The sequence below is a fragment of the Microcaecilia unicolor genome, chromosome 3 (genome assembly GCF_901765095.1).
Source record: "Microcaecilia unicolor chromosome 3, aMicUni1.1, whole genome shotgun sequence".
In the NCBI taxonomy this organism is placed as follows: domain Eukaryota; kingdom Metazoa; phylum Chordata; class Amphibia; order Gymnophiona; family Siphonopidae; genus Microcaecilia; species Microcaecilia unicolor.
The window spans coordinates 144,457,128-144,484,595 of record NC_044033.1 but is presented as its reverse complement, the minus strand read 5'-3'; the positions used below and the strand labels follow the sequence as shown (position 1 = coordinate 144,484,595).

At 44.4% G+C, this 27,468-nt stretch overlaps 1 protein-coding gene across 1 annotated transcript in view; it reads left to right on the top strand.

Moving 5' to 3' along the window:
- The window catches only part of AKT3 (AKT serine/threonine kinase 3), a 559,702-nt gene that overhangs the window by 209,076 nt on the left and 323,158 nt on the right, over positions 1 to 27,468 (top strand). The window contains exon 4 of the mRNA XM_030196428.1: positions 14,289 to 14,400. Within this exon, the coding sequence (XP_030052288.1) occupies positions 14,289 to 14,400 (112 nt within the window). The remainder of the gene's footprint in view (positions 1 to 14,288; positions 14,401 to 27,468) is intronic.

Below are 27,468 nucleotides of genomic sequence, written 5' to 3'. Positions count from 1 at the left end.
ACAGGGGCGTGAAAGGGGCGGGGCAGGGGGACGTGAAAGGGGCAGGGCAAGTGTCCTCTTTTTATGAGGACAAAAAATGGTAACCCTAGGCCAGCTACTTTGTTCAGTGGGGGCTATGCTGTTCTGCCCACTCGGCAGGCTGCTGGTCTCAGGGCCTTCCCTCAGGTTGTTTGTTTATTCAGTTATATTCCTCCTCCATGTTCCTGCCTCTGACTTCTGGTTCAGTAAGTTTAACCCCTTGTGTACTGTGTCTTTGCCTCTGTTTTCTATGTGTTTTAGACAGAGGATTTTCTTCATCCCTTTTGTATCTTGGCCTCTGGTTTGAGGGCTAGTTTACCTTTTGTTTCCTGTACCTGTCTCTGGCTTTTGTGGCTTTTAGTTAGTTCATTTCCCTTCTGTCCTGGGGGGTTCCTGGCTGCGGTGTTCTTGTGGCAGCCCGGTCTTCTAGCTGTTTTCTCCGTATCCTCCTGTGGTTACAGGGTGCTTCCTATATTAGTTTCCCTTTCCTGCGCTAGTCCACTGGGGGGGTGTGGCACCCCGTTCTGGTTCCTTTGGTGTCCTTCCTTGTAGTTTGGGGGGGGGGGAGGGTTCTGTCCTGGGTCTGTGGGGCCTCCATGGTTGGTTTTTCCTGCGCCCTGTGGCTGGTGTTCAGTGCACGGCTGGCATCTTGAGGACTCCTGTGTTTATTTCTCCCCTCCCTGGGTGTGTATTGTTTCCAGTTGGGCCGTGAGGCCCGTACGAGTGGGTCTGAGTGTATCGGTTCCAGTTCGACCGTGAGGCCCGCTTGAATACTTATTTCCCTTTCTTCCTGAGGTGCTGCGTGTGGGTAGGCTAGGGGTGTTGGATAGCTGGGGTGCATAATGGCGGGTCGGTCTCCCCTAGGTCTGGGCCTCTGCTATCAGCAGGCCTCGGCCTGGGCTCAAGGGCTCACGACCAATCCAACAGATTACACTCGGTTTTCATTATCGACGAAAATCGGGGACGACCATCTCTAAGGTTGACCTAAATGTGGAGATTTGGGCGTCCCTGACCATATTATCGAAACGAAAGATGGCCGCCCATCTTGTTTTGATAATACGGGTTTCCCCGCTCCTTTGCGGGGATGTCCTGCGAGGGCGTCCTCAGGAAAACTTGGGCGCACCGTTCGATTATGCCCCTCCACGTGGTCCAACACCCACTCTCTTGGGTTTTGAGTTTGATGACTGAGAAAATCTGCTTATATATTCTCTACCCCTGCAATGGCCACATAAAGAGCCATAAGATGAGAGTCTATTCAGTCACACAGCTGGGTGACGTGGTGTTCTAGCTTCTGGTGGATTGCTGGGTGAAACCTCTATTTGATCTCATGACACTTCAGTGGAATGTCAAGTGCCACATCTTTATTCTCAGGAAAGTGAAAGGAGCAGTGGGTACTGATGCACTGATCCAGCTTTAGCCTCATCAAGAACCCCTGTACGTCTTTCCCCCATGGCTGCTGATTAATTGGGTGATCAACAGGCTCATGATGCATCCCTTTCTGGTAATCTTGGCCACACCATTCCTGGTTTGTGGACATAGTCAAGCGTCTGGTAGAGATTTTTCCCTGAAACTAGTGCTTTTGGTGGTGAGTGTTCAGCTCACAGGATCTCAGAGTTGCATGCACTTTGGTGTCAGGTTCCCTTCTTTCATTTTACAGAGGACTCTGTTTTTTTGGACTGCTTAATCTTTTTTTTTTCCGAAGGTGGTGTCATTCTTACATTTAAATCCATCTATCTTTAATTTGGCATTTAGGGTGACCAAGAATGAGAGTTCAGGGAAACTTCTTTGTTAGATACAGAGGGCAGCAAATAGAGAGGAAGTCCTACTGTGAGTGAATGCAACCTGGTCTGGAGAAACAACAGGAAACAACCAGTATGGTGAAGGTACTTTATGAAACAGAGCCTGAAGTGGCTGTTATTTCGAACTTAGAATTTGCCACAGTCTACTAGAAAGATTCCTGCCAGGCATTGGATTTACATTCATGTTTACCATCTTTTTGAGCTCATTGGATTCAAGCAGGTGTGAAAACATGACTGCGCTGGGCTTTGTTTCAATAAAGTATGTTCACTATACTGGTTATTTCCTGTTGTTTATCTGACCTTCCTGGTGTCTCCAGATCAGGCTGTTTTCCCTCCCAACTTCATAAGTTAGATATTTGCATGGCTTTCTTTGCTATTATAGATCACCAACAGTTTCAGAAGATCAGATCATCTGTTCGTTGTTTTTCGTGGCCCATTCAAGGGACGAGTGGCTGCCAAGTTTACTATTCCCTGATGGATCAAAGCCGCCATTGAGTCTACATACATTTCCAACCACAGAATGTCCTAGAAGGCATCATGATGAGTTTGCAAGTAGCTTCCTGTGCAGAGGCCAGAGTGAGCTCTCTAGAAGATATCTGCAAGGCGGTAGCATGGTCGTTACTGCATTCTTACATTAAACACTACAGGATTGAAGGGCAGATAGTTCTTTTGACAGGGTGGTTAGGGAGGGGGCTTTTGTCTTCTGCCTGCCCTGATGGATGAAGCTTTGGTACATCCCATTTATGGGGACTGGTCTAGCAAGATGATAAGGAAGGTGAATTCATTCTTACCTGTTGATTTGCTTTCTTTGAGTCCTCCGAGACAGTCTGTGGGTCTGAGATATCAATTTGAACAATCCCAGGTAATCCTGCTGGCTGTGTAGATTGAAGAGTTTGTTTACCACCAAAGAGTTCCCTGGGTATCCGGGTTCATGTTTTTTGTTGGCTCATTGAATTTTGGCTTTGTCATTGGCATTTTAATTTGTTCCAGGATGCATCGCTCCTTACAGCGGTATTGTTACCAGAATATTCAGATTTTCTTTGCCTCCCATCTACTGGTATGGGGACATAACCCATTGTTCTGGACTGGTCTAACAGTACTAAAAGAAAGGAAATTAATAGGTAAGAACAATTTCACCATACTAAGAGATTGTGGGGCTTATTTTTGAAACAGAAAAACATCCAAAAAATGGTATAACTGTTTTTCTAGTAGAAAAACATCTAAAGCGTAGAATCAAACAAAGGCACCCCCCCACACACATACACACAGTGCAAGAGGCGTGACATAGGCAGTGTTACACGATGAAGGTTTCCAGTCCATAATGGATAGCAAAATGATTTCCTAGAAACGGAAAGAAAAATGTCCAGAATTAGACTTGCTTTAAAAGTGTCTAGGGTAAGGGTAAAACTGTCTTTAGACCCATTTGTGATTTTGCTGAGTTGGAGAGTGGAGACTGTTACCTTTGTCTGTTTGTCCTAATTGGAATCTTTTCACCTTTACATTTCCTGACTTGCCTCCTCTATCATTTAGCTCCTCAAGTCCTTGTCCACACTTACTAGTGCCTTCAGCCACACCCAACCCTTTTCTCTGTATCTCTCCCACTTCCCCCACCAAACCCTCACTGTCCCCTAACCCCCACACCTCCCATTCTACATCCCTACCTGTCTATGTTCCTTTCTCCAGTCCCAGTTTGTCATTGTGCTCTCTGCTGCTGTTGTTTTTGTGAGGGTCGTGTGCCGTTCCTGGGAGAGTGAGTGCTTTGTACTGCTGCTCTGTGTGTCATGACTGTTTGCTGGTGCTGGGAGAGTGAGTACTTTGTGCTGCAGCAGTATGTGTCTGGATTCTTTGTCAGTGGTGGGAGAGTGAGTGTTTGGGGCAGCTGGTGTGTGTCTCACGATTGTGTACTAGTGCACTGACTGGTGCCGGGTCTCATGAGGTGCAGTAGGTTAAGGTGGAAGTGTGCACAGTGGTGTTTCTGGGATCAGCAGGTTGCACCTGTGGTGGTGGGACACCTGCACACTAGTCATAGATGCACTGAATGTTTTGGTGGTTCACACTTTGCTGGAGGTGGATGAGAGTTTGGAGGGAGGGCCCGGAGGAGATATCCCAATCAGACAGTCTTCAGGTCTCACATCCTCTTCCTGGACCTCACTGACCAGGAATGCCTTACTAAGTTCCCCTTTGACAGGGCTGCCGTACAGCAGCTCTGTGACCAACTACAACCCCTCCTCCAACCCAGGACAATGCAGGAATAATCTTGTGCCAGTCCACCAGAAGGTCACCGCTTCCCTCACCTTTCAGGCCACTGGCAGCTTCCAGGCAGCTTCCAGTCAGTGCTAGCATTCAATGCAGGCCTAACCCGACCCGCCATCTCCAACTACCTTGCCCAGTTCCTCAGTTTCTTCCTCATGCACACCTCTGACTGTATTACCTTCTCCTCTACCACCTAGGCACTCCAGAACATGGCTCAGTTCTATGCCATAGATCGCTTCCCCTTGGGGTCATATGCATCATCAGCTGCACGCGCATCGCACTCGGGACACCCCCCCCCCCTCAGACACACGAGGAGACCTATAGAAATAGAAAATCATTTCACTCTATGAACATGCAGGTCGTGTGTGATGCCCGTGGAGAGATTGTGGATGTGTGTACCTGCCACCCAGGCTTCAACCATGATGCCTACATCCTTCAGCATTCAGAAATGTACCACAGGCTTGAACAAAGGGAGATCACCAGCAGCTGGCTCCTAGGTAAGCAGTACAGGGATTCCCAAACCCCATACTCCCCTCCCCCCTCCTAACCTTCAACACACTCCCTCCCTCTAGGTGTCCCAGAACCCACAACCATTATCCCACCTCAACAAGGTCACCATACCAGCCAATACACATCCATGTCTGTGATTCTGCTTTCCTCCACCACCACCACCACAGGTGACAGAGGCTAACCCCAGTGAACCTGGCTGTGTGACCACTGGTGGCACTTGTGGCTGGTGTGGAGGTTGTTGGGGCAGGACTTGTGATATCGCTGGTTCTAGGTGGAGGCTCATGTACTTGCTATTTTGGCAGTGTTCTTGACAGGGCTGCAATGTAATCTTATAGATCCTGCTGGATCCCCAGAAGTTGCTGTAAGATATTGTGGGCTGACTCCTAGCTCTCCTGCTGCATGCTCCTTAGCATCTGGGCACATTCTTGGTGGGCTGTCACCCCCTGCCGCAACAGCTGTAGTTTCTGCTGCCATTAGTCAACCAGCTGCAAATTCTGCGCCAGCAGTTCGTTGTCGAGCCACAGCGCCTGCCACCTGAGGCAGTCGGATCCTCTAAGAGTCCACTGAGGCTCCTCAGCAGCCTCCTCTGCCTCTGTTGGGTCATTTGTAAATGCCTTGGGGGGGGGGGGGGGGGGAGTTGCACCAGTAATTTCTCCTGCTATTCATCCCCTGCAGATGGATCCTGGCTGATGTCCTCCGAGTGCTCTTCCCCTCCCACCATGCCCTCTTGTGATGCCGCAAGTGCAGCCAATTCATTCTTCTCCTGATGTGGCTGCCCTTTCTGCTGTATGCTGGTTCCAGGCTCTGCATCTGACTCTATCCTCATCTGCATAGGTAAAGTAGAGCAGATGTGTCTGTTGCACTAGCTAACCTGGCAGTCTGCTGCAGCCTTCCTAAACATACCCCTCCATGTTGCACTTCTAGAACACAGTTGATGAGGCATGGCCTTGTCAGGCAACCAAGATGTATGCCTCTACATCCAACACTGCAGAACCAAGGGGTATGGTGCTCTTTGAACCTCAGAGGCCAGGGTGTCACACAGCCAGGTGGGTACAGAAGGAAGGATAGTGGAAGGGGTGTAGAGGGCACAAGGAGAGGAACACAGAGGTGTGGAAAGCAGAAATAAGAGATAGTTTGGTGATGGGCCTTCTAGAGGAAGAGAGGGTGACAGAGAGAACAACCACCACAGCTTTTTTTGCACAAACTTACCTGACTCTACAGCCTGTGCTGAGGTTTCCTTCCCAGGCCATGGATGCCCTCCTGCGTTAGGAGTCTATGCGTCATGCACTTCATTGAGGTGGGGCTCACAGTGTCCACACCCGGCGGGTTGGCCTTGCGGTTCACCAATCTCTTCAGCTGCTCCCATTTTCTTTTGATGTCCTCTCTTGATATACATGTATGGTACACCATATCAAGCCTGTTGCATATGGTGATCCATTCTTTTTCCTTTGTAAGGTCACATATAGTTTGGCCCTTGGGAGCAAAGAGATTGTGATGGCATGCTGTGATCTCCTTGACAAAGAGCTCAATCTCACCGTCACTGAAATTGCACTTCCTGCTCGGTGCCTTCTTTTTGGGTGCCATCATAATAGGAAGTAGAAGTTTGAGATGGACTTTTATATAGAGCACTGGAGACGTTTCAGCTGTGTCCACTTGGACATTTGGGAAATGGACATTTTATTTTTGATTATGGTCCAAGCATGAAAACATTCTTTTTGATTATTGTTCACAAGTGAGAACATTTTGGGAAGATTGACATTTAAAATCTGTGATATTAACATTCCTAAGGGGGAGGTGGCTTCTCATCTACTTGTAATCTTCCACACCTGGGAAACTGACTCTTTTGCTCTCCATTCTGTCTCAGCAACATCAGGCAGCTGAACCCTGGAAGTCATGAGCCAGCTGTAGTCCTCTATGGCCACTTCCTGCAGGTAAGCAAATACCTCTTATCCTACTCTTCCCCTTCTGCTAGGGAGCTGACCTGAGACCTGGTCTGCCCTATGTATTGGCTAACAAAGGACTTCTTGCTTTTTGCAGGACCTGGCTGCAGGACAGAATAGAGCACAGGCACTGGTCATCAGGAACACAAGGGACAACAGTGGGCTGTGATACAAGCTGTTTTAATGTATCTTTTCAGCTGGCTCCTATTGTTTAGTTGCAGTCCTCCACATCTCCACTTGAGTGGTAAATTTCACACAGCTTTGCCCATGTGCCCATCCATTTCCAGGGTTGAGGGGGTACCATTGTAAGTATTGATTGTCATTTCCTAAAAAGTGAATTCACCCCCATAATCCTCTGAATTTCATCATCCTTTAAACTTATCCCTGTCCTGCCCCTCATGTTCAGTAGAGCCATAGGAGGGGCCCTTCACCCTCTTCAGGTCTATCTGCTCATCCCCTGCAGGCAACTCCTGCATGCCTAGTGGCTACACTATTCCCCTGCCCTCTGGCCTGCTGAACACAGATTAAATTCTAGTCTGTCCTATGGGCAAGCCCATCTGCTGGTTACTCCTTAACTTGCTACTGTGAGAAAATAGAGATGTATAGCAGTACCTTTCCCTCCTCATGTATATATCCCCCATAGTTGTATATAATTGCTTTCCCTTTCCTCCCCTCCAGTGTCCACCGTTGCTGTAAATGTGTATATAGGAAGCAGCTGTTTGCACACCATTCGAAGCCCTCAAGCAAGTTGGTTGTGGGTAAGGAAACAGGCAGAACAGAGAGTAAACTAGAATCTAGGCATTGCCTAAGCACACCTGTTGGTTGGTACCAGACAGATGGCTAGTGCAAGACAACATACCATTACTTTGAGCAGCTCTATGCAGTATGTCAAAAAGGTGTGGGGCTGCAGGGTAAAGGGGGTTATGGGGCTGGTCTACTACTGCAAATTATCAGCAACAGACAGGGAAATGCTTAGAGTAGACAAATTGTGGCCCACATTAATACATGTGGACCCGTACCTGTGACCAGCTGTGCAACTATATACCTAGCATCTTGGTCAAGGAACACCTGTGATTGGATCCAAGTTTCAGCCTCCAGCATGGAACTGTACTGGGGAACAGCATGCCAGGTGTCTACCAATGCTTGTGTGATGGAATGGACTATGCAGCCCCATCCATCCCAACTTTCCCTCAGACCAGATATCGGACAGTAGCATTGATCTAGGAGAATAGCAAGATATTTCCTCCCCCTGCCACTGGACAGATGGCTACAGAGTTCAATGGTGATGCAGGTGGGCAGTTTGCCCCATATTGTGACCCACATTGCTCTTTCTGTGCCCTGCTTTGTATTCTTATTTCCAGGTAACTGTAGCTGCATTAGGGGATAATCTCCTTTACTCCTTGTACCCTAAAAAAAAAATCCTCTAATCCCCAGAGGAACACTGTCTGAGCTCATGGCTGTAGAGTATCTGGAGTTGGAGCCCCTCCGGAGCGCAGTCAAGAGGGCAGATATTGGCCTGCCAGGTCCTGGGAGCCAGCTGGGACCCCCATTTGGGGAAGAGCTGGCCCAGGAATCTGTCTTGTTCAAATGTGCATGCACCAGCAGCATTCCTTGCACATGTCTCTCATACAGTTGTCTTGCCCATCTCCTCGCCAACTGAGAGGCCTGCCTGCCTGCCTGCCCCCAGGACCTGGCAGACCAAAATCTGGCCTCTTGACTCCGCTCATTATGGGCCCCACATTTGCCGTCACCTAATTTTTGGCTACTGGAGGCACAGTATGATGGTTTGGAGTGTGGGCTGGGATCTTAAAGGGGGGGGTGGCAGGTGTGAGTCCCACAGGCCCTCCAGCTACAGGGTCCATTAGTTCCCTCTCCTATAATGCTGCCCTCTGATAGAGCACTTGACATTCAGGGGAAACTGCTCTGAATGTAGACTGGGAAGTAGTATGGGGTGTGTGTGCATCCGTATGCCTTTGTGTCCTACAGCTGATTGGGAGATGGCAGGGGACCCTGTCATAGCCGCTGATTCTTCTAGCCACCTCTGCTGTTACTTCCAGGAGAAAGGCAGATTTCAGATGTCGAGGTGGGAAACCTAGGTTTGGGGGACATCTATCTGTGGGGTACTGATGCTAGCTGTTTTAAGGCCCACACTGATGGTGGTGACTGTATATCATCCCATGATTCATGGCCGTACTTTGGTGGCCCCAGGGAGGGGGGAAGGGGAGTACACATAGATGGGAGTTTCCATTGCGAAGTTTGTGGGTCCACTATAATGTGGAGATTTCAGGGCCCCCCAGCTTGGGCCTTAAGGGATGTCTCACAGGGCAGCATACTGACCTTTAGAGCAGACATTGTATATCAAATGAGTGTGGGATAGGGGGCATGAGAGACCATCCATTTGGGGGCAGTTGATGCTGTGACAGCCCTCTCTGTGGTCAGTATACTGTCCTTCTTGAATGCTCCTTTATCAGATGTGTGTTTGGTGTAGGGGTTAGGACTGTGTTCCCTGAATGTAGAGGACTTGAGTTCGATTCCAATTGTGGTTGTTTGGGGTTAATGTTTTATTTTCCGTGGTAGGGGCAGCCCTACCATTAGGCCACCTGAGGCAGGGGCCTTGGATGGCAATCTCCCCACTCTTCAGGGAGCAGTATCTCCTCCTTCCTTCCTTCCTTCCTCCATCCCATTTGCGGCGTTTACCTGTTTCATCACATTCCAAACCCGGCAGTGGCAGCAATTCCCATATGCTGCTGTGCCACCAGCACCCACCTCTTCCCTTTACTGCAGCCACCTCTCTGATGTAACTTCCGGTTTCATCAGAGGCTCAGTCAGCCACAGTAAATGGAAGAGGCGGGTGCCGGCGGCAGGGCAGTGTATGTTGCTGTCAGGTTTGGAACGTGATGAAACAGGTAAACGCCACGAATGGTCTGGAGGTAGGAAGGAGGGCAGCTTCTCGGCTTGGCATGAGGTGGGGAACAGCATCATGACCTGGGGGGGGGGGGGTGGCATCTTGCCTCCGTCTCAGGTGGAGGCATCTTGCCTTGGGCCGGCACTGTCCCCCTGCCATGGCTTCAGTGTGCTAGATAGGTGTGTGTAACACATTGCTGACCAAAGGGCTTCCACGTTATCTCATAGATTGGGGGCTAGCTGCAACACATTTTAGTAGATATGGAGATTGTGAGCACACTGTAAGTGGGTAGCTGCATACTCAGGCCTTGATCGGGGACAGAGGTTTTATTGGAGTGCCATGCCTGTAGTACTTACGTTGGGTCCTGAGGTGCTTCCGTATGCGCCAGATTAGGGTGGGGTCTTTGCGCCAGACCCACTCAAGGTCTTGGTGTGTTCCAAAGTGTATGAAAAACACAGGTTGGTGGCGATGGGATACAGGTAATGGGCCTTCTTGGCATCACATACGTTATTATTTTCGACAACATGTGCAATGCTCCTCGCATAGGCTGTGACAGATTAGAACAGGCAGATTTTTGGGGGGAGGGGCTGAGGGGATGAGTATTCATTACTTGGGCACAAGTGCTGTGTGAGCTGTGGTGGCCATGGGGACATAGGGTGGCATGGTGGCCTTTCTTTGGGGCATGTGCACTGTTGCTGGGAGGAGGGAATGGGCAGTGGGGTAAAGAAGGTGTGCCTTTGGGCAGCTCAGTGTACTTTAGTGAACATTTGCCAATGTTCCCTTCACTATGTAGGCATGGGCCAGGATTGGGGGGGGGGGGGGGGGGGAGGTTAATGTTTTTTTTTTCTTTCTTATGAAAAAGAAATAACATGTATTGCAGCAACAAAGGGACCTCAGTGCATGTGACCCTGCCTACTTGTGGTGCTAGCACATGAGTGGTGCTGTGATCCTGGGGGACAGTGCTGCACACCTACCTTCCCAGGGTGGCTCTGATTGTTCTCTATGCCCTCATGGAGACATTGTGTAGGGGCAAGTGGTGATGGTGCTTCAAGATGTGTCCTGTGCTTAAGGCACAGGAGAATCAGGAGTTTTGACTTAGGAACACTGTAATTTGGTTCTCCTCTTAGAGACATGTCTGTGGCCACTGAAGAACATTCCTCTACTTGCAGAGGTATATATGCATGTTTGCACTTAGTGGGACTATCCTGCTGTTGCTATGAACGTCTTGGGAATGCAGGGGCCAATACTGCCATTGCACGTTTTGCGTAGGGTATTTTTGATTGGTGGATATGTTTATCTCTGAACTTTTGGGCAAGGGGGAGGGGCTGTTTTAGAATTTTGTAAAACTTTAAAAACTGGAGTCCATAATGGAAGAAAAAAAATAAAACCATTTCTGATACAACGTTTATTTCTCCATTTGGACGTCTCATTGAAAATGCCCCTCTGTGCCTACTTTTTCACAACCTGGGGGCATAGTACGGGCAGTGATGGGGTAGAATTGCAGGCAGTGTACATAGGTATTTTATAATGTATGCTTGTAGACACTTGGCTTTTATACTTTCCTATGAGGAAAGGCTAAAGCGGATGGGGCTCTTCAGCTTGGAGAAAAGGCGGCTGAGGGGTGATATGATAGAGGTATATAAAATAGTAAGTGGAGTGGAAAAGATAGATATGGAGCGTCTGTTCATGCTTTCCAAAAATACTAGGACAAGGGGGCATGCGATGAAGCTGGAGTGCAGTTAGTTTAAAACAAATAAGAGAAAATTTTTCTTTACTCAGCGCGTAATTCGACTCTGGAATTCATTGCCGGAGAATATGGTTAAGGCGGTTATCTTAGCAGAGTTTAAGAAAGGTTTGGACGGCTTCCTGAAAGAAAAGGCCATAGAATGTTATTAAATGGACGTAGGGAAAAATTCACTATTTCTGGGACAAGCAGTACAAAATGCTTTGCTCCGTGGATCTTGTCGGGTGATTGTGACCTGCATTTGCCACTGTCAGAGACAGGGTGCTGGGCTAGATGGACCTTTGGTCTTTCCCAGTGTGGCGATGCTTATGTCTTACGTCTTGCCTTAGAGCAGGTATATGTTTGAAAGCATTTTTGCACTATTAAGTGGTCACTATTAGGCTAAAGGGGATAGATATATGGTAGACCCAAGACCCGTTTACAGTGTTCATGAGGAGCTAGCTAAACTAAAAGTAGATGGGGGGCCTGATGGGCTACACCCGAGGGTGCTCAAGGAACTCGGAGAAGTTCTGGCGGCTCCACTGACTGACCTCGTCAATGCTTCCTTAGAAACTGGAGTGGTCCTGGAGGACTGGAGAAGGGCAAATGTGGTTCCTTTGCACAAGAGTGGAAGTAAGGAGGAGGTTGGGAATTACAGACCTTGGTGATGAGTAAGCTAATGGAAACGCTACTAAAGCAGAGGATTGTGAGATTTCTTGATCTGAATGGAATGCAGGACTCGAGGCAGCATGGCTTCACTAGTGGCAAGTTGTGTCAGACAAATCTGACTGACTTCTTGGACTGGGTGACCAAACAGTTGGACATGGGAGGGGTGCTTAATGTGGTATACTTGGTTTTCAGCAAAGCCTTTGACATGGTTCTGCACAGGCGACTAATAAATTAATTGAGTGCACTCAGTATGGGACTTAGAGTAACTGGGTTAAAAATTGGTTGAATGGAAGGAGACAGAGGGTAGTGGTAAATGGAGCTTGCTCTGAAGAAAGGGATGTTGTCAGTGGAGTACCGCAGGGGTCGGTCCTCGGGCTGGCTCTTTTTAACGTCTTTGTGAGCGATATTGCGGAAGGGCTGTCTGGTAAGGTTTATCTGTTTGCGGATGATACCAAACTGCAACAGGGTGGACACCCTGTAGGGTGTGAATGACATGAGGTAGGACCTAGCGAAGCTGGAGGAATGGACTGATATTTGTCAACTAAGATTTAATGCTAAAAAAAAATGCAGTCATGCATTTGAGTCGCAAGAGTCCGAGGGAACAGTACTGTATAGGGGGTGAAGTGCTTCAGTGTACGAAGGAAGAGCGGGACTTGGGGGTGATTGTGTCTGATGACCAGGTAGAAAAAGCAACAGTCAGAGCCAGAAGGATGCTTGGGTACATAAAGAGAGGGCGACCAGCAGGAAAAAGGAGGTGATAGTGCCCTTGTATAAGTCTCTGGTGAGGCCCCATTTAGAGTACTGTGTGCAGTTCTGGAGACCGCAGCTACGGAAAGATATAAACAGGATGTAGTTGGTCCAGAGGGTGGCTACAAAATTAGTAGGCGGTCTTGAACACAAAAAATATAGGTACAGGCTTATGAACCTCAACATGTATATGCTGGAACAGAGGAGGGAGAGAGGAGATATGATAGAGACATTTAAATATCTCAAGGGCATTAATGTAGAGGAAGTGAGCCTTTTTCAACTGAAAAAAGCTCTGGAACAAGGGGCAATACGATGAAGTTAAGAGGGAATAGGCTTAGGAGTAATCTAAGAAAGTATTATTTCACATAAAGGGTGGTGGAAGTGTGGAATGGCCTCCCGGTGGAGGTTGTGGAGTTGAGGACTAAGTCAGAATTTAAAAAGGCATGGGATAAGCATGTGGGATCGCTTAGGAAAAGGAAGAGTTAGAGGTTACAGAGGATGGGCAGACTAGATGGGCCATTTGGCCTTTATCTGTCGTCATGTTTCTATGTTTGTGTTGTACAAGCCCCTTTTAGTAATAATATATAAATGCTTATATTGGTTTTGTAAAATAGATAGCTTTTTGGACTTTTCAAATAGTAGCCCCATAAGGGGAGATTCTGTATATGGCGTCTAAAATAAATCGGCACTGAAATCAGTGTTGACTAAGCATATTCTATAATCGCTTAGTTGATATATCAGGGCCTAAAACTACGCGCATCAATTTACACCAGTGAAAATGTGTCGTAAATCACTGCACATAGATTTACACGTACTGCACCATATTCTATAGCTATGCATATACATTTTGGAACACCCACGAAACGCCCATTTTCACGCCCATAACAACGCCCCTTTTTGCCTGTGCATGTTAGAACTTCACACTTCATTACTGAATATGCTTAGCAAATTGTGTGTGTAAATTCTAATCAGTGCCAATTAGTTGTCATTGCTTGTCAAGTGCTGTTATCAATGCTCATTAGTTTGTTAAGCTTGTTAAATTATGCACATTGTTATAGAATCCGCTTGGATTTTGGTGCAAATCTCTAGGTGCGCTGTATAGAATCTGTGGGATAGTGGGTAATTCTATAAACACATCTGTATTTAGGTGGCTATTCTATAAAGTAAAGTACTTTAGGTGCAAGCACTTATAGCAGCCATAGATCTGGCTTAAATGCTTGCACCTAAATGCCAGAGAGATGTGTATAAGTTGTTATATTTTGTAAGTTATGTATGTAAGTGTGAGTCCTACCCGTGTTCTACCCAGACTCTGCCCAGTGGCGTTCCTAGGGGGGCTGACACCCGGGGCGGATCGCCGATGCGCTCCCCCCCCCCCTCTGCGAAAGAACCCCCCCCCCCTCCCCTAGGAAAGCCACTGACTCTGCCTATGTGTATACCTACTTGTAAAATGTGATATGTAAGAATAGTGCTTAGGTGGAATTTTTGCATTTATACATATATATGCCATTATTTTAATCATTTATGTGAGGTTTTGGTGCATAAATGTTAGCACTCCCTCTGTTGAATTACCCTGATAATGTGTTATTCCTTATATTTTATAGGTAGACATTTTGGTGCATTAACAAAATATAAAGTATGCACACATGAAAGAGATTTTGCTGTGTTATGGTCTCTTCTTAAAATGAAGATTTTACAGTGAAAACTATATTGCCTTTGTCTTTTAGAATGCCAGCTAATGAAAACAGAACGACCAAAATCAAACACATTTATTATTAGATGTCTCCAGTGGACCACGGTCATTGAGAGGACTTTTCACGTAGACACTCCAGAAGAACGGTGAGAAATAAGTTAACTTTTATGTATATAGTTGCTGCTAGCTGTGATATGAGTAACCAAATAATTCAGCTTCTGTATGTCAATCTTTTCTAATGCATCTCTCTGTTGATGCAGTTCTTTTTTTTTATTAAAAAACAATCTTTTGAGTTAAGTCAAAGCAGGACAACACGGTTTCCAGTTCAGAATACTTTTCTAATGAGTGATTGCTTTCTTGGTGAAAAATTATTACAACAGGATAAACTGAACAGGTATAATTTTCAAGTTATGGTATAAATGCCCATGGAAAATGTTCCTGGATAAATGTATATTGGTGTTTTAAATTGTGGAATGGACTTGATCTTTGTTGTATTAATCAGAACACATCTTGAAGTCTCTGCATATACGTATAAGTAGCACTTTTACGTGTATATATGTGAATTTACACATTTTTTTATATTGAGGAAATGTATTTTATTGCTATATTTCTTTCTTTTGTTTATAATCTGCTTTCTGGGAGGATTTTGCAAATAGCCAATTACAAATAATTTACTACTACTACTTAACATTTCTAAAGCGCTACTAGGGTTACGCAGCGCTGTACAGTTTAACGAAGAAGGACAGTCCCTGCTCAAAGGAGCTTACATTCTAAAGGACGAAAGATGGTGGCTACCACCTCCCTTGATGTTTTTTGGTAAAGAATTTTTTTGCCTGTCGCGATTACCATAAGTACCTTAAGTGCATACATATAATGCGGTTGTAAAGAAATGTAGTGCACTTGGTATTAAAGTTTCCAGGGGGTGGTGGTAGCCACCACCCTACATGTCATAACGCTGCTGCTGAACATTTCTGCTTTGGTCTGAAGTTGTCCCTTGGTTCATTAATAAAAGGAACATGATGTTCTATTTCTTCCCCTAATATGGTGAGTGTACTTATTTATCTTGATTGTAAACATGGTGTTAGCATGCAGTCGTAATAATTATTTTTCTGCTAAACAGTCCTTAGAAATTCTTCTAGCTGTGAATAATAGTAGTGATGTTGAAGTCACTGATTCTGATAACAGTGATTTGCCAAGTGACGGTGTCTCAGAGACAGAGAACAACATTGAAACATGTGGTGAGAATGACGAGGAAAGAAAATTCCACAAGAGACTATATCTTAATTAGCATCAACGAGAACTGCACAAGCAGGAATCATGGCAGTGGAGTTCACGGTTGTGGTGGAGTTCAGCAGCAGCGGACCAGCAAAGATTGTTCCAGAGGAACGTCAGTCTCAGATGTGATTACAGCATGCTCTGGTCGCCAATGGCAATTGATCGTTCCATCAACTACCGTGAAACGCTGCCTTGCTAATATTGTCCATGAAAGGTTTGGCCCGTGTAATTTGGCTTTGAATGCAGCTTCAATAAATAAAATCTTCAAGACTTGTCACAGGTGAAATGATTCAGCACATATTAAAGCACACAAATGAAAAAGGTGAGATAGTGGCTGAAAAGTTCAACAAAAAACATCCAGCACATATTATGAGGTTTGAGTCTACTTACATCAATGAAATTTGGGCATTGATAAGACTCATAATTTTGCAAGGGATTTACCAAGGTTATCGTGAGCCAGTGAATGGCCTCTGGAATCTTTAGTCAGGTTGTCCCATATTTACTCCACAAGCCAGTTGCTCGGTTTGAATTGCTGCTTCATGTGCTGCGTTTTGACGGCAAGGCCACAAGAGTTGACAGAGTGGCATGTGACAGCTTTGCAGTTATACGCAAAATGCTTGACATTTTCAGTAACGAGATAACTGCACATTGTCTGACAATGTGTCCATTGATGAAACTTTGCGAAAGTTTCAAGGCAAATGTCAATTCAGAGTATGCATGCTTCAGAAGCCTGAGAAGTATGGCTTTTTTGTGTGTTCTGACAGGAAAAGCCAAGAACACATCTCCACAGAGTCCCTCAGTGATAGTGAAAGAGTTGTGCCAGCATCTCTATGGTTCTGGAAGAAACATTACAATGGACCATTACTACACAAATGTTGAACTCACCAAGGATTATTTATTTATTTGTTGCATTTGTATCCCACATTTTCCCACCTATTTGCAGGCTCAATGTGGCTTACATAGTACCGTGATGGTGATCACCAATTCCGGTATGAGAAATAGAGTGGTATTGCGTTCATGAGTGACAGAGTAAATTAGGTAATCAAGGAGGAAGAGTTAAGTTTTGTCCAGTTCTTGTATAAGTTCCGTTGTGTTGCAGGGTTCAGTGTTTAAGTTGGATTGTTTTGGTATGCCTTTTTGAACAAGTTGGTTTTTAATGATTTCCAGAAGTTTGTTAGGTCGTGCATTGTTTTCATGACGTTTGGTAGTGCATTCCATATTTGCGTGCTTAAGTAGGAGAAGCTCAGTAACACCAAAGTCCTCGCAGCTTGGGAGCTGAAGTCTACATCTCAAAGTCTGCCTCCCTCTTTCAATTTATCATTAAGTCCCAGTTTTTGCTTCGTTTTGAGATTTGTAGAGGGTAAAACAAAGTTACTTACCTGTAGCAAGTGATCTCTTGGGGACAGAAGGAGAAATATTGTGACATATATGTAGTGTTATCTGATGGAGCCCACACGGAATGCTCACCAACTTGTTCACCACAACTTTTTGGAGCCTTGCACTGCGCATTAATATTTTAGTCCTTTGCAGCTTGGGTAGTGGAGATTTAGGTATGTGTGTGTTCACCTTTTTGTGTTTCTGGTTGGTAAGTGTATGAGGTCTGCCATGTATACCGGGGCCTCACCGTGAATAATTTTATGAACCAGGGTGCAGATTTTGAACGCAATTCGTTCTTTGATTGGGAGCCAATGCAGTTTTTCTCGTAAGGGTTTGGTGCTTTCGAATCTCGTTTTTCCAAATATGAGTCTGGCTGCAGTGTTTTGGGCAGTTTGGAGTTTCTTAATGATTTGTTCTTTGCATCCAGCATAGATTGCATTGCAGTAGTCTAGGTGACTTAGTACCATTGATTGTTCCAGGCTGCGGAATATTTCCCTCGGGAAGAAAGGTTTTACTCATTTGAGTTTCCACATTGAGTGGAACATTTTCTTTGTTGTAGTTTTCGCTTGGCTCTCTATCATGAGGTTTTGGTCGAGAAATTTCAGGCTGTCTGAAACAGGAAGGGTGTTTTATATTGTTGGGTTTATTCGTGTTGTATTGGGATGAGAAGATGAGACTGTTTTTTTTTCTGCGTTGAGTTTTAGTTGAAATGCATCCCCCCATGAGTTCATTATTTGCAGGCTGAGTTTGATTTCGTTTGTGATTTCTGTTAGATCGTGTTTGAACGGGGTGTATATCGTGACGTACACTTCCACAGATCCCGAAGTATTCTAGGATGTTTAGTAGTATTTTATGGTTTACCAAGTCGAACGCACTAGACATGTCGAATTGTAGGAGAAGTATGCTTTTGCCAGTTGCAATTTCTTGTTTGAATTTGGTTAGGAGAGTAATTAGTACTGTTTCAGTGCTGTGGTTGGAGCGAAATCCTGATTGTGATTCATGTAGTATTGAGAATTTGTTTAAGCAGTTGGTACGTTGCTTGGTTACCATGCTTTCCAGCAGTTTGACTACCAGAGGGGTAGATGCTACCGGGCGGTAGTTGGTGATTTCATTGGTTTTTTCTTTGTATCTTTAGATATTGGGGTGAGTAGTATGTTGCCTTTGTCCTTAGGAAAGAGTCCATGTTGCAGCATGTAGTTTAGGTATAATGTGAGGTCTGCTATGAAGCGTTGAGGGGTGGATTTTATTAAGTAGTTGTGGCATGTGTCCAGTTTACAGTGAGTCTTGGCGAACCTGTTAATCGCTTGGGTGACGATTTCATCAGTAAGGAGAGCGAAGTTTGTCCAGATTCGGTCTGCTGGATATTCACCGAGGATTGGGTCCAGGCAGTCAGTGAATTTTTCGATGTCTGTGGTAACATGTTGTGTAGGTTTATAATTTTCTCGTTGAAGTATTTAGCAAGTTTGTCTGCAGATGGGGTGTCTGTGTTGGTTGTGGTAACCGATGTGGTATCTAGTAATTTGTTCACGAGTTAATATAGTTTGTTCGTGTCTTTGTAGTCTGACCCTGTTTTGGTTTTGTAGTAAGACTTTTTGGTTTGTGTATCGAGTCCGTTTGTGCTGTCCATTCGTCATTGTATATCTGTTGTCAGAATATTTCAGAGTCTATTTGGCCTCTCGTGGTGTAGGTTGTGTGTTCTTGTGTATGGTATGAGCCTTTTTTCCTCCATTGTAGAGATAGGTTTATTTTGTAGTGGTCTGACCATGGTGTGTCTGTCCATTTTGTATCTGATAGTATTAGGTTCTGGTCTGAAGACAATTGGTGTGTGATAAGGTCAAGTGTGTGCCCTTTGACATGGGTTGCTTGCATATGTGGCAAATTAAGGCCCCATAGTTGGAGGAATTCCTTGCATTCATGTGTATTGGTAGAGTTAGGGTCTTCTAGATGTTGGTTGATGTCACCTAGTATAAGTAGATTGGAGTTAGATACACAGGTGTTTGATATGAAATCCATAAAGTGTGATTGGCATTCGTACCAGTTACCTGGTGGTCTGTAAAACAAGACACAGTTTATGTGGTCAAGCAATGTTGTATGGTGGATTCTGACTGAGGCGATTTCAAGTTGGGGTGTTATGGACTCGGCTACGGTTACTACGGTGAAGTGGGATCTATGGATTAGTGCTATGTCTCTGCCTCTTTTTTCTTTTCTGGTCCAGTGAGTGATTTTGTAACCTGGGGGGGGGGGGGGGCATAGATCTAGAATTATGGGGTCCTTTTGATCGTGGATCCTGGTTTCACTGATGAATAGTAAGTCGAGGTTGTCTGACATGATCCAATCTGTTATTATTGTTGTTTTGTTAACTACTGATCTGGCATTGATGTATCCCACTTGAATTCTTTGGTAGGGGTCAGCTATGTTCTGAGTTGCGTTGATTTTTGTTAGTTGTCTTTTCTCTTGTAATATGTGTTTGTTATGACCTTTCTTTCCTTTGTGTTGATTTTGTCTGCGTATTGGAGATCTTCCATTATTTTGGTTGTTGTCAGTTTGGTGGGATGTGTTGTATCTAGACAGTCTAGTGAAATTGTGTATTGAAGGTATGATGTTGGTTTCTGTGAGTGAGGTGGTTAGTGTTTGGTCGATCAGGGATATGGAGTAAATTATTAGGAACACTTCGACGGTTTTCATTGTGGTGTCGGTTCGCTTTGGGCTTCTGGATGACCGCGTATGATGGTTAAGTTGTTGGGCTTTGTTCTTGGGATGGTATCTATGGAGGTCTGAAGTGGCTCTGAGACCCTAAATATTGGTGATCGGGTTGATTGATTAAAGTGACTAATTTACTCACAATTAGTTCAGATATTTTCTTCCCATAGATCTGAAAGGTAGAGCTGTTTCAGAGATTGGAGGTAGAAGCCTGATAAAGAGGTGGCTTTGATTCCGGGCAGTTGTGCCAATTGAGCCAGTAGAGGTAGTTCAAAGCTGGATGGTCAGAACATGCTGGTCTTTCAGCTTCGTGCCCCAGTTCCGCGGAGATTGTCCTCCATGGTGCCCTCGTTTCTCCTCGCTTACTTTATTGTGTATGTTTTAATTCTGTAATCCACCTTGTCATCCTGCGGGTGTCTGGTCAGCCGGTCCACTCACAGCAACGGAACTGGGAACCCCAAGAAGTTAAACTTGGCAAGTACTGCCACACAGGTAGTAACAAAGTTCCTTCCTTTGAACAGAGTCCAGCAGGTCAAGCCCTCCTTTGACAGATTTCCACTGCAGATTACTGTGTTACAATCTGGTACATACATTATGTAGTTCTGAGTCTCTTGGGCATAACCTAATAACCTAATAATTGTCATAACAATCAACTCCAATCAGCTGCATATACCTGGGGAAATGAAGAACGACAGCAGGGTAGTGTTGAGTATGAATTTTGTTTGGTCTGATCCAATTACATTGCTATCACATATTCCAAAACTGAAAAGGAATGTTTTACTGCTCACAACAGAACACAATCAACCTGATATTTCTCACAGATAGAATCACAAACCAGAGGTCATTTTGGGATATAATGAAGATGATGTTGTAGATACGATGCTTATTACTGTTGTAAAATTGCATCAAGAAGATGACCCATGTTAGTTTTCTACACAATTGTTGATGTAGCAGCCATATATTCCTTTGTCATTTGGATGCACAAACATCCAGAAGTGATTGAAAAAATGAAGCTGCTTATTTCTGACTGAGCTGTGCATGTCACTGGTTCTTCCAGTGATTGAAGAACGGGCAGCAAATTTAGTGGGACTTCAGAATAACGTTTAGCGAGCTATCAGTGCCGTTCTGGGAAGACCAGTCATGTTCCGTCAGCAACAATGCATCAAGATATGCCATGTGCGTGAAGGAATCATACGGAGAAGGTTACAAAAAACGGAAGAACAATGACTACAGAGTTAGGCAGCGCTGCGGAATTTGTAAGAAGCCAACATGCCCGAAGAACTCGGCCAAAACGATCACCTGCACCATGTGTAGCAATGTGTGAAGTATTAGGCTTATACATCGATTAATTAGCATTAAAGCAGTAGTTAGAATCTTGATAAACCTTTCCTTTTTCAACTTACCTGCTTTGTTTACAATTTAAGTTGTTTATGTGGAGTGAAGTGGAGGAGTAGCCTAGTGGTTAGTGCAGTGGACTTTGATCCTGGGGAACTGAGTTTGATTCCCACTGCAGCTCCTTGTGACTTTGGGCAAGTCACTTAACCCTCCATTGCCCCTGGTACAAAATAAGTACCTGAATATATGTAAACCGCTTTGAATGTAGTTGCAAAAACCTCAGAAAGGCGGTATATCAAGTCGCATTTCCCTTTCCCTTATGAAGAATAAAAGATGTGCATACGCAAGACATCCTTTAATTTTTTGCAATCCATATATTGTTTCATATTTATTATTCCACACAGTGCTAGAAACCAGCTTTGTTGATTGTTTGTTTAATTTGGCTTCTGAATAGCTTTCAAATGGCATATTATGTGGGGATGATAATTAATAAATCCACAAAAATATGAGGGTAGTGGTAACCAGCACCCCTCCTAGTAGTGCTTGTTTCAAAAAAGGTTTGGTAGTTCAAGGGTTAAGAGGCCCTTTTACTAAGCTGTTTTGAGGTTTTGCTGCATGTTAAATTAAAAAGTAAAATATCCATGCTAGCTACTTAATGGGGGAATGGGTGTGATTAGGGCAGTGTGAAGTACTGGTTAGTGGTGACAGCTACTGTATGGAGTAGTCATGATTGCTGATTGCATGGTTGTACTTAATGCCACCTCAGGAAATGGCGTTAAGTGCAGCTATGATATCAGCAGTCCAGTAGCATGTCTGTTGTACAGGATGTGCTGCAGCAGTGCCCTCCCCCGTGACTTTATATAACCCTTCTTCCAAATCTCCCCCCCCCCCCCACATCACATAGCTCTTCTGATACCCCCATACATCTTCCCATTTGCAGACCACCTCCATTAACAAACCCCACTGCCGAAAAGAAGCCTCTGAGGGACCTACCCAGGGGTCGCATTAGTAGTCCAGTGGGTCGGTGGGAAAGATTCCCCTCTACTCCCACCCAGGTCTGTGACAAGTTTCAAAATACACTGATGATCCCTAGCAGTAGTCTGTTGATGATACTACTAGTGGACATCCTTCCATATAAGGAGAAAATTTACTTATATGGAAGGCTGACCCCCTAGTGGTAGTACTGTGAGACTACTGCAAGGGGTCTTTGGGGGGGGGTGGGGGTTGGTAGATCCTGGGGTCCAGGGGTTGTGGAAAATTGGCTTGGGGAAATGTAGGAGGGTCTTTCCATAGGGTACATCCCAAGGAAGAGTTAATTGGATGGGAACAGCTGAAGGAAGAAGAAGATCATTGGAAAAACTGAAAGGAGCTATTTTAAAGGCGACAAACCTTTGTTAGAAAAGTACATAAGTAAGAGGAAAAGACGTTTGCTTTGATTCTCAAACACAGTAGCTGAAAAGGTTAGGGGAAAAATGGTTAGCCTTCATAAATTACAAGACAACTCAGAAAGAGGAAGACAGGCAAAAGTATTTGGAAAAGCTAAGAGTAGCTGAAAAGCTGTCAGGAAGGCAAAGATGAAAATGGAAGAAATGATAGCTGATATGGTAAAATTGGGAGGGGGGGGCAAGACATTTTTTTTATATGTATAAGTGATAGGAGGAAGTGCCATAATAGCATTATGAGGCTCAAGGGTGAAGGGGAGGAATATGTAGAAGCTGATAAAGATAAAGCTGAACTGCTTAACAGTTATTTCTGTTCTGTGTTCACAGATGAAAGGCTAGGGGTAGGACTGCAGAAAACAATTGCTAATGGGGATGAATGGATGGTAGACTAGGACAGATTCTCAGAAGACTGTTCATGAGGAGCTAGCTAAACTAAAAATAGACAAAGCGATGGGGCCTGATGGGATACATCCAAGGGTACTCAAGGAACTCGAAGACGTTCTGGCAGCTCCGTTATCTGACATCTTTAATGCTTCTTTAGAATCTAGAATGGTCCTGGAGGACTGGAGAAGGGCGGATATGGTCCCCTGCACAAGAGCAGAAGTAAGGAGGAGGTTGGGAATTACAGACCTGTTAGTCTGACCTCGGTGGTGAGTAAACTAATTGAAACACTTCCAAAGCAGAAGATGGTGAGGTTTCTCAAATCAAATAGACTGCAGAACCTGAGGCAGCATGGTTTCTCTAGAGACATGTCTTGTCAGACAAATCTGATTTCTTTCAATAGGTGATCAAACAGTTGGACGTGGGAGGGGCGCTAGATGTGGTGTACTTGGATTTTAGCAAAGCCTTTGACACGTTTCTGCACAGGCAACTGATAACTGAAGTGACAGACTGGGTTAAAAACTGGCTAAATGGAAAGAGACAGAGGGTAGAGGAAAAGGATGTTATCAGTGGTGAACCGCAGGGATCGGTCTTTGGGCTGGCTCTTTTTAACATCTTTGTGAGTGATACTGAGAATGGACTGTCTGGTAAGGTTTGTCTCTTTGCAGATGATACCAAACTCTGTAATAGGGTGAACACCCTGGCAGGTGTGGATAGCATAAGGAAAGATCTAGTGAAGCTTGAAGAATAGTCCAATAATTGGCAACTAAGATTTAATGCTAAAAAATGCAGGGTCATGCACTTGGGTTACAAGAATCCAAGGTAACATAGTAACATAGCAAATGATAGCATATAAAGACCTGTATGGTCCATCCAGTCTGCCCAACAAGATAAACTCATTTTACATAGTATGCGATACTTTATATGTATACCCGAGTTTGATTTGTCCTTGCCATTGTCGGGGCACAGACCGTAGAAGTCTGCCCAGCACTGTTCTTGTACTAAAAGTTCTGAAGCTAACGTTGAAGCCCCTTAAAATTTACACTCCAGCCCATCCATATCTGTTCAGTCACGATCAGGGCACAGGCCATAAAAATCTGTCCAACACTGGCTTTGCTTCCCAGTTACTGATGTTGCCACCCAAACTCCGCTAAGATTCCGTGGATCCATTCCTTCTAAACAAGATTCCTTCGTGTTTATTCCACACATGTTTGAATTCCATTACCGTTTTCATCTCCACCTCCCGCGGGAAAGCATTCCATGTATCCACCACCCTTTCCATGAAAAAATACTTCCTGACATTACTCCTGAGTTTGCCCCCCTTCAACCTCATTTCATGTCCTCTAGTTCTACCACCTTCCCATCTCCAAAAAAGGTTTGTTTGCGGATTAATACCTTTCAAATGTTTGAACATCTGTATCATGTCACCCCTGTTTCTCCTTTCCTCCAAGGTATGCATGTTCAGGTCGGCAAGTCTCTCCTCGTAAGATTTGCAACGCAAATCCCATACCATTTTTGTTGCTTTTCTTTGCACCGCTTCAGTCTTTTTACATCTTTAGCAAGATACGGCCTCCAAAACTGAACACAATACTCCAAGTGGGACCTCACCAACGACTTGTAGAAGGGCATCAACACCTCCTTTCTTCTGCTGGTTACACCTTCTCTACACAGGCCTAGCATCCTTCTGGCCACAACCGCCGCCGTCACATGTTTCTAACCTTCGGATCCTCAGACACCAACATCCCAAGGTCTCTCTCCTGAGTCAAGCTTACTAATCTCTCCCCTCCTATCCGGTCTATCTCTCTTTTGGGTTTCTGCACCCCAAGTGCATCACTCTGTACTTCTTGACATTAAATGTTAACTTATTACTAATTACAGCTCAGTGTTATATCTAATTCTTGTTCAATTAAATTAAGTGAAATAAAATGTGCTCAGTTTTAACAAATTTACACCATTACATCCCAAAGGGAATACTTAGTGGAATCGAGAACCATCATCGCACATCATGTAGTTCCACTATCCAAATCAAAGTATGTACATAGTCTTGCTGTTTCCTGCAGCTCAACTGAAAACAAAAAGGTTGTGTCTGTCAATCACCCTTCTGTTTACCATACAGATAGTGAAAACCAATTCTCTGAACCCTTCTGAGTATATTTACTCTCCCTGAACTTAAAGTATCAAATGAACTTGCATATCATACCCACTTCTCCACTCATGTAACTTATATATTCTGTCTAATAAACTTACTGTAGATCACTAGCCATAGCACATAACCAATTTTCTTCTGCTTACACCATGGCTAATTAACATTTCTGGCTAAATTCTATTGATGAACTAATATGTGTATATATGAGTAGAAGAAGTAATATCAGGATCCAAGATGGCCGCCTAGAGAGCTGTTGTACCGGACGTGCTCAACTTGCTCTTTCAGAAACGCTGTGAGAGGGCTTTGATTCCCTATCACTATGGGAAAAGGAGAGGGAAAACTCGGGTTAATCCCTCAACTCCGAGTGGAACCCACCTTCTACAGCAGCCGACGCTCTGAGCAATTTGGTGTGGTCTCTGGCCCGAGTCAAACATCTTCCCCTGCTATCGGAGCCGGAACTAATGAGCTGGCCGACAGTGTAGACGGGGTTTCTTTTCAGCCCTGTCATGCGCACAGCTCCCCTGCAACCAAGAGGGTTGGAAGCTGGAGAAAGTCCTGTGTCACAGTTTCCCATAGAGGAGCGGAGAAAGCAGGGAGGGAGCCTCTCCTCAGCAGTGTTAACATCGAGGGCTGAACCGGTGGAAGAGCAGACTGTGAGTACACTGAGGCAAATTGCTAATGCCCCCCCTCTGGTTTTTCAAGCGGAATGTGTTAAAAAACCTGCCTGGTGACATTAGAGTCACTTTGGGATCAAACTGCTGCTTTGCATTCCTCTTACAACAACAAACAATAAAGAACTCAGCTGAAATTAAGTTGTTATCTCAGTTGCCCTCCAGGCAAGCACAGACACTAATCAACATACTTCTAAAATAGAACAATTGGAGAGAAAATGCAATCTTTGGAAGTTATCATTCGAACCTCAATTAGGGATAAAAATGATATGTTACGACGTTTAGAATATCTTGAAAATAAATCAAGAAAACTTAATTTGAGATTCACGAACTTTCCAAGATCTCCCTTAATTTCCCCGATTGATATGGTGAAAAAATATCTGACTGAGGTAGTAGGAATGCCAAGTGATTCCCTACCTCCTATTGTTTGGGTACAATATCTACAACAAATAAATCAAATTCAGAGACTCTCCAACCGAACAGAGGAGAAGTGATGAACTTGACATCACTTCTTGAATCATCTTTGGAAGTAATTTCTCAGAGGTTGACCCCTTTGGTTGTTTTTGCTTTAGAAATGGACCGCGACACAGTCTAAGACTTTCATTTAGACATTTAGAATCTACTTTTTTTGAATCTAAAATAGCCCTGATATGGCTAGAGAGACCCAAAAAGACTTAGTGCCTTTTTAGCACTACGTCAGAGGACTCTGGCACTTGGAGCAAACTATATGTTAAAATTCCTTTATATGCAGAGTATTATATCAAGCCAATTATTTCAGTTTTTGATCCTAAACAGAGGAGTTTTAGTTTCAAAAGAGGATGTGAATGTAGTAGTATGATATGCTTAGGGAAGGTTTACTTGGTAACAACAGCCCCACTGTAAAAACTTTGTCCTTTTTTTTTTCCCTGTTCTCTTCTTGGATCCTATTACTTTATATTTCTGGTCGAAAGTAGAGTGTAAACATTTCAATTGTAATAGATATTAGAGATATTGTAAATTTTCTCATTTTGTAATCTTCTCTTGTGAGTTGTTAAATTTGGATGAAAATTATAAATAAAATATAAAAAAAAGAAGAGGTAATATCAGAATATTGGAATAGTTCTAATTAAATGTTTATACTAATTAAATACGCCTACTGATGTTCTCCGTTAGGGGTAACTTAACACTGAATATTCTTATCCCTTATTATACCAAAAACACCCTTTCGATATAACTGATTCCACTGACCCCTGTAATGCGCATACCCTGTGATATTGTGAATAACTACTTGTTCTATTAATCCTGTACCCAGTTAGGGCTCCGTTATTTGAAATTTGTATACTTTCCATGGTTAGTGTAATTAATTTTAACTGTCAGACCCTTGACCATTCTTCTACATCTGGAAATCCCTTCGCATTGTTTCTACTCCCTCCAGTACAGTATAGGGCGTAAGTATTTCTGTGTACGAATGAAGAGAGGGACTTGGAGTGATTTGTACCTGATGATCTTAAGGTGGCCAAACAAGTAGAAAAGGTGACAGTCAAAGCCAGACGGATGCTTGGGTGCATAGGGAGAAGATTGACCAGCAGGAGAAAAGAGGTGACTGTGCCCTTTTATAAGCCTTTGGTGAGGCCCTGTTTAGAATACTGTGTGCAATTTTGGAGGACCGTACCTACAAAAAGATATAAGGATGGAGTCTGTCCAGAGGATGGCTACAAAATTGGTCAGTTGTCTCTGTCTTAAAGCATATACGGACAGGCTTATTAGACCTCAACATGTTTACTCTGGAAGAAAGGCAGGAGAGAGGGGCTATGATAGAGATGTTTAAATACCACCATGGCATTAAGTACAGGAGATAAGCCTTTTTCAAATGAAGGGAAACTCTGGAATGAAAGGACATAGGTTTAA